At 28.9% G+C, this 14,255-nt stretch overlaps 1 protein-coding gene across 1 annotated transcript in view; it reads right to left on the bottom strand.

The window, feature by feature from the left end:
- Positions 1 to 1,122: 1,122 nt before the first annotated feature.
- The window catches only part of LOC113377793 (ras-related protein Rab-3), a 34,197-nt gene continuing 21,064 nt past the window's right edge, over positions 1,123 to 14,255 (bottom strand). Inside the window, exons 3-5 of the mRNA XM_026618218.1 lie at positions 6,634 to 6,752; positions 3,818 to 3,989; positions 1,123 to 1,307 (exon numbers count right to left, since the gene is read on the bottom strand). Coding sequence (XP_026474003.1) covers positions 1,161 to 1,307; positions 3,818 to 3,989; positions 6,634 to 6,752 — 438 coding nt within the window. The 3' untranslated portion in view covers positions 1,123 to 1,160. The remainder of the gene's footprint in view (positions 1,308 to 3,817; positions 3,990 to 6,633; positions 6,753 to 14,255) is intronic.

Genomic DNA, 14,255 nt, shown 5'->3' on the forward strand with positions numbered 1-14,255 from the left:
GGTGTTGCACTCTATACGACTGTGGTGTGCAAAGGATTAAATTCGACTTCAATTTATCACAACATAATCGTTTTTTATAAATATTTTTTTCTATAATGTAATGTTTAGCTGTTGTTATTTCTATTAGTCCCTGTAATGTCCAATCCTAGTTTTCCAAAATTTTCTTAAATTCAGACCTTTTCGACCAAGCCCTGTGTAAATATTAGAACATGCTAGAACACCGCGGCCTGACTACAATGCGAAAGTACAAATTTTCGATATCTATATGAATTTTTTTACTATGAAAATACGTACATGAACTATATGATGCTGTTGATTGAGTTAAAGCGTATACAGGTTGAATAGAAATATTTAGTAATATGGAATATAGCTCTGAATTTGATAGTTAGATATTGTATCAGAACCGTAATCTTTTTTATCAGTCAAAAGAATGTAAATGCAATTTTAATTTAATTATAGTCGACTTATTAATAAAATATAAAATAAGTCCCTAATACATAAAACCATTACTTGTAATTTTAATACCTATGTGTGTATACGTAATTGAGAGAATTTTACTTGCGCAGTTTCACACTCTAACGAAATAATTTTTTAATGTAATAAAAATTGGGAAACAATTTTATAAATAAAATTGATATTGAAGCTGTATGTATATATAAATCTATCACAACATATCAAATAATTTTTCAAATTTATTTGAAATTATCTTTTGAATTTAATAATTTTTATTAAAGTGAAAGTGAATACTTGAGTTAGTATCCAAATAGCTGTGAAATGCGCACAATTGACAATTACCATTTTTACCTCAGTACTCAGAATTCATTTTGCATATACCAGGTAATCATAAGAAAACAATATAACCAAATGCTAAAGAAATTTACATGGTAAAATACTCAGTAGTTGTTTCATATTATAGCTGATTACCTGTTAACACCAAATTTTGTCGCATAAGTTGTATGCGTTCTTTGAAGAGTCGTCGATTTGTCATTTATCCCGATGTGCCAAATTCGTGAATTTTGGATATTTCTAATTTTCAGTGATTGATGTTACAGCTTTCGAATTTTACACATCGTTCTGTCAAATTTTCTTTGAATTGGTGTCCGATCGACGATTCCGCCGGTAGTACTCTTTGTGCGTGCGTACTTTCGTCGAGGGACTAATTAGCAATTGCAATTCGTGTCGGTTGGTCCTTGCGGAGGATCTTGCAGGCGGGTGCCCTTGTTACCACCTGCAACCAGTGTCGGGTCTGAGTCCAGGCTTTCGGACATTTTGTCACAGATTATATCCACGAGACGTTCGAACACGTTCTGTGGGGAGAATTAAAAATTACTTGCTTAGAATTGTTTATATTCACGAACTATCGACACTCTTTTTGTCAATCAAACCATAATTAGTCAAAGACAAGCAATTGTTCAGGGCAATAAAAAATAAAAAAATAGGAAACCGATTCTGCCATAAAATAGACCAATGTTATCGCAAGGCTACGTTATGTAGCAGTTTTCATATAAAGTCGTACTAAAAACTTGTCAAAATCCTATGTGGTTGCTGTGAAGTCAGGTGTTTTAGATAGAAAACTAACCTAGAAAACGCACAAATGTCAAATAAATAATGTTATCATAACTGTATCTTTGAGATATAGTGCAGTAAATGGAGAGAAAAAAGGGTGTAATCTCTGAATTTTTTTACTGTGTTCCAATTTGCACGAAATTTTGGAATTAGGTTTATCTTAGTGAAAACAATTTGGATTCCGCTGCCACCCCCGGGGGGATGATGCCCCTTTTCAGTGGTGTAATTTTATTTTTCCAAAATAACGTCGGATATCGATAGAACTAATTATAAGAAAAAAATGTCTTATAAAGTTTTTCAAAAAACCATTTTGACAGTATTTTGTACCACTTTGTATTGAAACTGGAACGTAACATAGCCTTGCCGTGACAGAATCGCCTATAAATATAAATACATACAATATCGATGTAAATAATATACAGAATATTAAAAAAAATTGGAAATGAGTATTTTTTAAATGTATATATCGCCTAAACCTACAATGACAATGTTTTCACAGCAGCTTTCTAACGTCATGACTGTATAATTTTCAGCACCTCAAATTTTCTAAAGATTATTATTTTCCAAAGGTTATTTTTGCCTACATGCCAATTCTTCTACGTGCTCGGGAATTCGAGAATTTTTTTTTTTTAAAAACGCACTTATCTTTGACAAATTTTTACTCTGTCTAATTGAGAATACTCTTATGTTTATAGATATAGTAGGTCATTGAGCCATTTTTTTTATCCTCTTGGTGGGCTGGTCAGTGATTTGGATTTGTGTAATATTTTAACTTGTTCATGTAAGGTATGACTTTTGTTTTTATATGTTCTCTAACAGTTGGAATTTTCAGATTTCGAAGCAGAAGTTTGTTAGATATATAGTATTTACTATGGTGCATTACTTGAAATTTTTAAGATTTTGTTTTTACACGTGTATGATTTGCTTTTGAAACCCCACAGTTCTACACCGTAGGTCCAAATTGGAATTATAATTGTTTTATAAATGAACACTTTGTTATCGAGAGAAAAGTCTTATGTTCTTCCTGTGAGCAAATATAACTCCGTGATTTTTTAATTAGATTTGTTTTTTCTTATTATATCCGAAAACTGATGACAAGATTATTAATGATTTTATACTTATAAATTTTAAACATTAGACCACTAATGCATTATTTGAGGATAATAAGCATCTATATGTTTGAATGAAGTCCATTTGATTTTTTTAACTGATGCCAGTCGGAAGTAGAACTTTGAATGATTGTTCAGAAGAGATATTTTGAAGTAGAGTAATAAATTATCTAAAATTGAGTATTAGAGTCCAGAATCTGTGCATGCCACTGGAAGAATTGATGTTACTGTGAAGATATGATTTTTTTTTATAATTCAACTAATTTTATCCGATTCAGTAAATTATCATTGATCAACAAGCCTTGAGTTTGTCATGTCATGGATCGTAGACAGATAAATTAGAACGGGGTTGGTTAGGACGGGGTTGGTTAGGACGGGGTTGGTTAGGACGGGGTTGGTTAGGACGGGGTTGGTTAGGACGGGGTTGGTTAGGACGGGGTTGGTTAGGACGGTGTTGAGTTGGTTAGGATGGATTTGGTTAAGATAAAATGATATTAATAGATGCAGCTCAAATGAAAAATAATAGAGTCAAAACATGATAAGGAGTAAAAATAACTATAATATATTTCATACGTAGGAGGAAAAGTAAATTCTTGAAATTGTATGATTCCTTACTAAACCGCATGTATTAACCCTATAACCATGCGAAGTTTCATCCGATTCCCAGGCGGGTAAACATGAGATTCTTGTGGTATTGATATATGTGAAGGGAAAACTTTATAATAAGCTTGGCTGACTCGAAATTCACTTCCGAGCAATGTTTTTTGCGCAAAAGTTTTTTTTTTGAATGACCATTAAATGGAGTGCACCGTGCTTCAGTGGCCAAAATTTTGACCCATCCACATTTGTCTAACGCACATATTTAATTATATATTTCCATCAATCTTCATCAAAACATGAAATTAATGAATACATTATTGCATATACATCTGCATTAATAGTAGTATTAAAGCAGATATTCTGCTCGAAGCCAATTTCGTGCACTTGAAATAATCTCAAACTAGATTCGGGACGATGGACATCTCGTTATGCGGAAGAAATCGTGCCCAATGCGCCGTGGCAATGATAATCGCACTGATAATTCTAAATTCGCTGACATTGGCACGATCATTTGTCATCGAGCATATGCTTTCTATACTTACTTTGACATTGATATTTTCCTTGGCTGACGTTTCGAAGAATTGGACATTCAGCTGCTCAGCCAGCTGTTTGCCGCGCTCATACGAAATGACTCGTTCGTCTTCCATGTCGCATTTGTTGCCAACCAGGATCACTTGCGCGTTGTCCCATGAATACGTTTTTATTTGAGTTACCCTACAGATTAAATAATATAATTAGCAAATTAGACCATCGCTATAAATATGGATTGAAAAATTAGAGTTACGAAGCTTATTTTCAAATTAAGTGCCGAATCAAAAAATTTTTGCCTCGAGTGAATCGAATCAGAAAAAGCCTGCTTCGAATCAACTCGTATCAAGCCTGTATCTAGACAAATAGAAGCTAAGAGAAAAAACATCGATGTATTGATAATGTGATCAAAATTTCAAATTCTGTTGAATTTGGATCATGCGAGTTAACTCGGTTGAATTAAAATCATAGCGAGTGATTCAATATTCATTTAATTACGAAACAATTTTTTTAACTTGTGAATTTTGGATGATTTGAGAATTGAAAATTGATAATTTGATTCATGCAATTTTTTAAAATTAAAAATGAGGTTCGATATTATGGAAACATTTCATTTTTTACATAATTTGTCATAAAAATTACCAGTTGAAAATTTTTTGAGTTTGAGTTACGTTTTAACAAAAAATATTCATATATACATATTAGAAACATATATGCAGATTGAATACCAATTCAAATTTGCATAAAGGCTTTGAAACACAAAAGTATGTATTTTAACGATTCGTTTTTGCTAAACCTCTCTTCGAAATATAGTAATATCCAAAAAAAATGTAAAAATCGATTTCGGTATATTGGTACACGTATATTTAACTTTTGGAGTTTTTTAATATAATTAGTATTTATTTATTTAATATAATTTATATTCTAGATGAGAATCTATGAAAGTAATAATTTATAAATAATTATTGCCGTTATTTTATAAAGTTCTTTAAATATAAATTTTCGTAGAGCAATTTAAAACATAAGCCCTTTTTGTGAAGTGTAATTTAATGTGGTATTCCAGTCTAGAGGTATGATCTTTAGGCGTTTTTTGAAAGGCTGTAAGAAAGGACAAACAATATTTCTATTTTTTTTTACAAATTTGAGAAATAATTAGAGAATAATGACAAAATTTAATAGAATGACAAGTTATAAAAAATGTTTTTTTTTACAAAATAGCGAGTATCCGAAAAAAATGTTTTCTACAGCATTTTTTATGTTTTCGAATTTTTTAAAAATAATAAAAATCATAATTTGGGGATGAGCGTAGGTCATACTGAAAAGAAAGTCTATAAAGAAAACTGAAAATTTTAAGTGAATCGGTCAAGTAGAAATTAAGGAATCGTGGGTATCGTATCGAAAAAGACGTGTTCAATGTTTCGCGTAGGAAGAAAACAGGAGGAGGATTTCGTGGTCAAACAGATATATCACCGAAAATAATTTAAATCTTGAAGGATTCTATTGTACACACACTTCTAAATAGTGAAACTTTAAAAATGTGATAAAAAACAATCGATGCCTTTAATTAATATAAGCTGAAATGGTTTGAACTAGAGATGGGTAACTCACTCCGGAGTTATCACTCCGATATAACTCCTCTTTTGGAGTGAATCCGTGTGGAGTTGCCTCACAGGATTTGTCATATCCGACTTCCCTAAACTACTTCTTTACTAATACAAAGATTTGTGTTGAAAGAAGTGATATTTTTTTCGTCTCACAGCCAGTTTTAGGACTTTCCAGGTATATAAAGTCTCAAAATAATCCTATTTTCTATTCTATATTCTGTATGCGATAATGTTTGTCCGTAAATGAGCTCTTTCAATGGTATTACAACCAGCTAAAAATATTTAGTAATATAACATTTACTTAATTATGATTTTATAATTGTGTAAGAGTAACAGTATGCTAATCAAACTACCCGATGTATAATTAATTCTCGAAAAGGAACTATTAGAAGAATGTGAGGTATTATTATTTTGTGAAAAATATTATACGCAAAGATTTGTTCTTATTTCGTATATAAGGTTCAATGCATTATTTTTATATAAAAATAAACATATTCAAAGAAATCTATATTTTCTTTTCAGAAATAATTACAAAATTGATTTTGATTTCCAAGTTTTTTGTCAATTTGAGATTTGTATGCATATTGAAATAGTAATTATTATAATAAAATGAACAAAAATGTTTGAACTATTTGTAAACTATTTCCAAAGTCTTAATAAATCCTCAGATATGCTATAGACACACTAGAGAACACATTTGTGTCAAGTATCATGTTTCAAAGTTGCCGGAATTGTGGAGTTGTTAAGTGGATATAACTCCTCTCTGAAGCGGAGTCAAATCCTAACCGCTCCGGCTTCGGATATGATAAGCTCATCTCTAGTTCGAACATTAGTATTGACTTTAAGAATCACCATAAAAGTTAATTATTTTATCGGTCCTTTTTATTGAACCTGCACTAGGAAAGTATATTATAGATCCTATCCCATAATATGTATATATAGTACTATTTTTTTTAAGTACTTTGTGTAAAATATTGTAAATGTAAATATAAAAAAAGTGATTTATAAGATCAATGACTTCTTAACAGCATTGTACGAGTATATTCAAAGACAAAACTTTCGAACGTTTATTTGCAAAACTAAATTTATCTCAGAAGTTAAACTTGTTCAAATGAATGATCCGATAATAAAATAAACAATTGTTCTGACGTGTTTGTATTTCAATAATGTTCCAGACGTGTAGTGTATTGTTTTATGCGAATTATTTTCAAGTGTTTGAAACATACCAATCCTGCACGCTGTTGAAACTTTCCTCATTTGTTATGTCGTACATCAGAATGAAACCCATTGCTCCACGATAGTACGCTGTCGTTATCGTCCTGTATCTCTCTTGGCCGGCTGTATCCTGAAAAATGAATAATTTTATTAAATAAACATAATTAACATAAAATATATTATCATAAACAGACTGTGAAATTCTAATTATATTGTAATAACTTTTTTTCAACTTCAATACTATAGGTTGCTTGGATTTTTTTCTTAACAGGGCATCATCAAGAAAACATCTTTACTTTCACTTAAAAATAATCAATATGATTTCCAATTAATGTCTTTCAAACACACTTATATCTGTAATTAATAAAAATAGAAGGCTAGTGATCGAGGATGATTAATATCACGGGGTTAATCTCTAATAAAGTTTATGTATTGATATTTTTAGTACGAGGTCTGTTCAAAAAGTTTTCGTAATTTTCGTTTTTTCAAAAAAATATTTATTTATTCGTCTACATTAACACTAAACATACCATGACGGGTCAAATGACCCATTTTGAACTTTTGCATTTAAATGCACGTATAATTTCATTGCGTTTGCACATTTGACTTCATGACTTTTTTTAAGTAATTAAAGTACAGTTATAAACAATTTTTTTTTCTTGTTTTGTTTTGTTTATTCTGAGTTATCCTTCTTGTATACCGATATCTACCACAATGGGTCATTTGACCCGGAGAGAATTTTTTGGTTTATGAGATTGTCGAGTCATATTTGTAGTCAGTAAGTTGCACATTCTTCTAAGCACTGAAAATAGCTCATAATAATTTCAGGAAAATACCAAAAATTTTAGATTGAAAATAGCTTTTTATTGTTAGAAAAAGTGACAGAAATTGAAAGTCTTGGTAAGTACTTGGCTTATATTTTATTTTGATAGCTATAGTAATACAGGTTATTTTTTACCCGGAAAAATGTCGAAGCAAACAAGACATTACAAGTTCTTAGAAGATATAAATAATATTGGCGAAGAGTTTTCAGAAATTAGTGAAGATGAATTTTCTGAAAATGAAGATATACTGGTTGAAAATGAAAATGAGTTTGATTCAACAGATACCGACGATAAAGAAAACAATGATAAACGTTTACCTGAAACTGTTTCATATTACAATAAAACCAAATTTGATGTAGACATGACCGATCAAATTTACTTCAAAAATTTACTACAAAAACCAAGTCTTGCAGATGGCCTCTCCTAGTTTTTTTCAATATCCTTGATTTAGCTAACATAAATGCCTGGATTTTGTAAAAGCAAACGACAGGAGAAAATATCTCGCGACAAGATTTTTTACTCAAGCTAGAAGAAGAACTTGGCGCCGATTTTCGAGAAGTCCGTGAACAACCAAAACAAGAAAAAAATACGAAAATATCGTTGCTTAAGTCTACTACAGATGCTTATAAACGTATGAGATGTCAAATAGAATACTGTAAAGAAAATAAAACCAAACTGTAATAAAAAATAAAACCAAAATGTACAATGATACGATTAACTATGAATTAAATTTTTTTATTTTTGCTTTTGTAATAGAAATGCTCAACATACTTTTTTCTTTAATTAAAATAAATTTAATTTTTATTTTTATTTTCTTCCTAACATCCATATTTCATACATTCAAGCATGAAACATAGAGTCGGGTCATTTGACCCGCTATGGTAGAATTAGGTATATATTAAGTCTTGGTATGATTAGTGTTAATGTGGTCCCCTTCAAAGTAGTCCCCCCCAGATATAATACACTTATGCCAGCGTTTTTTCCAATTTTCGAAGCACCCTTGATATTCACTTTTTGATATGTCCTTGAGCACTCTCGGCGATTTTCTTCAATCGAGGAAAACCGCCGTCCTTTCATGGGTCTCTTCAACTTTGGGAATAGGAAAAAGTCACACGGAGCCATATCTGGTGAATTTTTGCACTTTGCAACACTTTATTTCATTTTTTACGCAAAATTTAATACAAATTCTTTGACTTTTTCAATTCTTCCATCGTAAAAATCGCCGAGCTCAGAAAAACACGTCGAACCTTAGCGACTACCACAGACAAAGTAAACAGTGAATATAGCTGAAAATTTCATCATACTTTAGGGGCATGTATACCAACACAATAAAAGAAAAATTTTGACAATCAGACACTCCAGACCCGCGAAATTTAATTATTAGTAATTCGGGTACTTTTTGAACAGACCATGTATATAATTTGTAAATACATCACTAAAAATTGAATTATTTTGTTTAACAACTTTTAGTATCTATTTCGTCTCAACATATATTTTATTAACGTGTAGACGTCAGCTGTAATCAGTAGATACCTACAAATACACACAACACACATGCTTCGGAATAAGATTTTTGTTTCTCAGTTTTGTGCAACGATCAGTCAAGCCGTTTCTTTGTAAATAGCAGAAAAGTGGAAAGTTTTTCGTCCACGTTTTAGCCCGCAATTCTGAATCGATTTTGAAAATTCAAAAACCGTTCGAAAGATATTGGCTCTGAATCATGCTGATCAGTTTTTGGTAAAGATCGAACGGGCTTTTTTCTTGTAATAAAGTGTTAAAAAAATTTTTTCGACGAATTTTATGAATTTTTTTTGACGTTAGATACCATAGTCTTATAGATTATACTAAAATGTTTCGGCCCCACGACAAATAGTTTAATGTTAAAAATTTATCAAAGTTTGAGAAAAAATTAGTTAAAATTTGTGTCAAAAGTTACTTTTGTCATGTGATGAGTCAAACATTGTTATTTCATTAATACACGTGTATATGCAATATAATTAATATAATTATAGTTAATTTAAATGTGTTCAAAGAAATTATATTCAAAATCGCAATCGAAAATTTTATCTAAATATCTAAATTTCAATTTTGATCGATTAAGTCAATTTTCACATATTTCGGGAAGTTTATGCAACTTGCCTTAAGGCTAAATGCCACTTTCAACTAGTTTATTTTTACATATTTTGTCAAATTAATTATAGAAATTTTTTTTTGAATGTGTAAGTAAAAATATTTGGAATAAAGGGTCATTTTGGCAGATCACCAAAATGTTGCCAATTTTGCATACAAATCAGCCATAACCTAAGATGCAAATCGCGTAAGAAAAATAAAACATTTAAGCCATAATTAACCAATAACAGTTTTTGATAAGTTACTTTTAATTTATATTTTCTACTTTATTACTTCATTAAGTAAATGTTAAAATTAACGAACGTATTTTCTTAAAATAACTTAAATTTTATTTTACTACTTTTGAATATATTCTCAAATCTCATCATAGTTTGTCCTTTACAAACGAATGATAAAAGTTTGTCGATTAAAATTAATGCAATTATAAGAATGCGGAATAAACAAGAGAATTGAGTGCAATTAATTTTAAAGCTTTATTACATCTAATTGGAAATGCATTAGAAGCGATTTATTTTTTAAAGGTGTTGTTTTAAGAAAATATACGAAACATTTTTTAATCCTACTTCAATTATTTTTCAATGACGAAGTAATCATGGTATTTTATTTATTTAATTTAAAAACGTTACTTGGAATTGCGTTTTGAATTATTATTACATGAAGGTCGTAATATTGCGTTGTGCACTAATATGGTATTCGTGCAATTGAATAAAATTGCTTGATTAATTTATATATATATATATACTAGATGACCCGAGAGACGTTGTCCTGTATCCACCATCTACAATTTAAGTTCCAAATTTTTTAATATACTTTTATATATTCCTATACTTTTTAATATTCTATTTAGTGTCCTTCCATTTATGGTCTTAGCATAAGCTATATACATAATCCAGTTTTTTGAGTATAAGAAATTCAGAAAGAATAAATATAGTATCTGAAGTAAAAGAATAAAATCTTTATTTCCAACTAATATAATCGCTTCAATAATTTATATAATATATAATAATCTATAATTTTTATAATCGCGTACCCTATATTAGTTGCTTTTTGGCAATTACAATTTCTAAATTACATTTTTTTTACTAATAATTTAATAAAAATTATTACTTTATTTAAAATCTTAGGTGAATTGATTTTTAAAATATAGTTCATATAGCACTATTAAATCTAAGATCATGATGAAACAAATGAATTTTTAACACATAGAACAAAATTCTAAATCATTTTTTCAATAAGTGGAAATATTATTTTGTATTTAAATGATTCAGTAAAGTAAGGCAAAATCTAACATGCATAAGTTTAAAAAAATAGTGTATATGCAATTTTGGACATACTGTGTTATTTATCAATGATTTCATCTGCCAAACGTATATTGTATCAAATATTGTTTTAGTTTCTGGCACATCTCAGCTGGTTTTCAGCAATAATATTGTAGATATTACATTTTTATTATTCATAATCATGAACATGGATATTATATACTAATATTGTCTAGGCTCGCTTAAACTAAATTCAAATTTCAAGTGAATTGACATTTTTGGCAGATGACAGTTCTCATGTATCAAAATGTTTTCGATGTTAAACTTTTACCATTTATTTTTACAATATTACTATATTTTTATAATCATACATCCTAAATAATCCTTAACAAACATTAGAAAGATTTATCAAAATCCGAATAATCGTTTAGGAGGAGTATATTTACATACATGATATGTAGTACAGCAATTATTTTGTAAGATCGCCAGACTTTCTCATATAAATACATAAATGTGTGTATGTAATGTACCATAGTGCGTAAATGATGTTATAGGGCTTTATCAGAACTGATGAAAATGTGGTATCTATTTAATTGCTTATTGATTTTTATGGCAGGCCATATACAGTTTAATAATACCCCGGTCACATAATACTGTATATATATATATATATATATATATATATATATATATATAATATAAGACCGTCCTCGTAATTTCTAAATGATTTTCTGCATTAAATCTGTTCAAACAGATAAAAAGAATATTATGAGCTACTCGCCAAACTGGGCAAATATGTCAAAAAGTTTCGTTCAGTATAAACTAACAGAATATCACGAATGACCCGAATATTTTATAAAACTTTGTCCACAAATCTCCTTAATTAACTGTTCTATTTTTATACAAATACTAAATTAAAATGCAGCATTTTCATAAGCTTACTCGTTAAAATTAACTGTTGATTTTGTTTTTTTTTTATTGTGGTATAAACAAAAGGAGCGCGCGTAAGGATCACACGCGATTGAAGTAAAACTTATTTGTTAATGTACAAAGTAGCAAATTTAATTTGTGTAAAAATAAATTAATCGTATAACAATTTTGAATAATATTTATTAGTAAAATGGCAACTGCACACATTTATTAGTGTCAACCATTATACACATTTATATAATAATAAATTATAAATGATATATTTATAATAGCATTAAAAATATGTATAATATTTAAAAGCAAATGTGATTAATGTCATACTTCAAATATGATATGATCGGTTTGTCATTGTAATTAGCATTTAGAAATGAACCTTCATTAGAGAAATGAAGTAATAGCTGATTTATAAATTCTATAATATTCGTTCACACAGTAGATTATGTTAAACAACGCCTAAACAAATATTGTTTTGCAACTTCACTCATCATGTAATTGTGTTTGAAGAACCTCATGCAATTAAAATTAACATACATTCATTGATTGATGGTATTTAATTTTTTCGAATAGCTGTAATATCTGTTTTACCTAAAAAATATTTTCCATTTCAATAACTTCAAAGATTTATAGAAACTACAAATAATATAGAAATTATTTCAATAAACTTATCTTTCATACACGGCGCAAATTCTGCATTTGTTTTATTATAATATTTTCATTATAATTATTTACGGGGGGGCCAGGGTAAAATATTCTTCTGATTCAGACATTTTTCATTAAATCAAGATTTGTACTACGATGTAAGCTTAAGGTATTTATTTACATATGCTGATTTCCTTGTCGATATCGGTACGCATACAACGACAGATCTCTATTCACATACACGACGACTAATTACAATCGACCCGTATAAAAATGATATCATAGAGAGCGAATGATGAATCATTGGCAATCGACTCTTATCTTCTCATCTGCCGTAACACACTTCCGTTGCATTTGTACCGATTTACACCCTGGTCGCGCCAAAAGAAATTTTACTTCAATAATCCGCATATAGTAGCTCCAATTCTTAGTTTTTAAAACCTGAAATCTGACGTATATTTGCATGCACGTGGGATATATTTCCATGAAAAGTATTCTACCATGAACTCTATTTTCCATTAATTTTAAAATGGTACAGAATTCAAAGCTTCGATTCTAGATTACATAAGATTGCAAGTCCATTCGAAATCTATTAATAAAAATCACACCGACATTAATTCCAAAACGTGCATGCATATTTACATATGCGATATGCGTTAAAAGCTTCGAGCTTTTAGGTCGTGATGTAGATTTAATCTGATCTATTTGTACATTAATATTTGCATCAAAACGAATAATTTAATCTGAGTTGAATTAGATCTGTAGATACATAAATTAAGAATTGATTTATGTATATATATATATATATATATATATATATATATATATATGAGTGGTCCTTAATATGGACATTTTCAAATTTCCTTGCTTCCAGGGGCTCAAATGCTTCCAAATTGATAAAAAAAATCCTCGATAAGTTTTAGCTCTTAATATTGTCTTTTCGATAGTGCGCAATTCAATCAAAGTTTTGTATAGAAATAGCATGGGAAAATTTTCAAAAATTTTAAAAATGTTTTTTAGATATAACTTAGCGAACAAATGAATGAGTTTTATTCAAAATTCGACGCTCTACAAAACAAATTAAAATAACCTGTTTTGCAGAGCATCGAATTTTCAATAAAAGATGACACGAATTGTCACTTTTAATTCACTTGTCGCTAAGTTATACCTAAAATAAAACATTTTTAAAAATTTCGAAATTTTTTTCATGCTATTTCCTGATTAAGCTTTTATTGAATTGCGTACTATCAAAAAGTTAATATTAAGAGCTAAAACTTTTAGAGAATTTTTTTTTATTAATTTGGAAGCATTTACGTCTCTGGGAGCAATAAAAATCGAAAATGTCAATATTAAAGACTACCCTATTATTTATATATATATATATATATATATATATATATATATTATATATATATATATATAGACTATATATATATATATATATATATAGACTATATATATATATATATATATATATATATATATATATATATATATATATATATATATATATATATATATATATATATATATATATATATATATATATAGACTATATTTGATAAAATGCATTTTTTTTAAATATTTTATTTTCAGCAGAAATCCAATTCTGAGAACAGGGGTCCTTAAAGACATTTCAAAAACAAAGTAAACAACTTACTGCAACAAAAAGTCGACTTAATATTATAAAACATACATAAAATCCAAGGACATAAATGTTACAAGTAAATGAAAACTATTTAAAGAGTACAAGGACAAATATGGTAGATTTTTGGTTAAATCTAATTGGACTTTAGTGCGTTTTGTGAACCAAGTGTTTTGTTTATAGTGTTGTGCAAGACTTTGCAAATA

The sequence above is a fragment of the Ctenocephalides felis genome, unplaced genomic scaffold (genome assembly GCF_003426905.1).
Source record: "Ctenocephalides felis isolate EL2017-DRISC unplaced genomic scaffold, ASM342690v1 CF-g0.4_SCAFFOLD_01886, whole genome shotgun sequence".
Classification (NCBI taxonomy): Eukaryota; Metazoa; Arthropoda; class Insecta; order Siphonaptera; family Pulicidae; genus Ctenocephalides; species Ctenocephalides felis.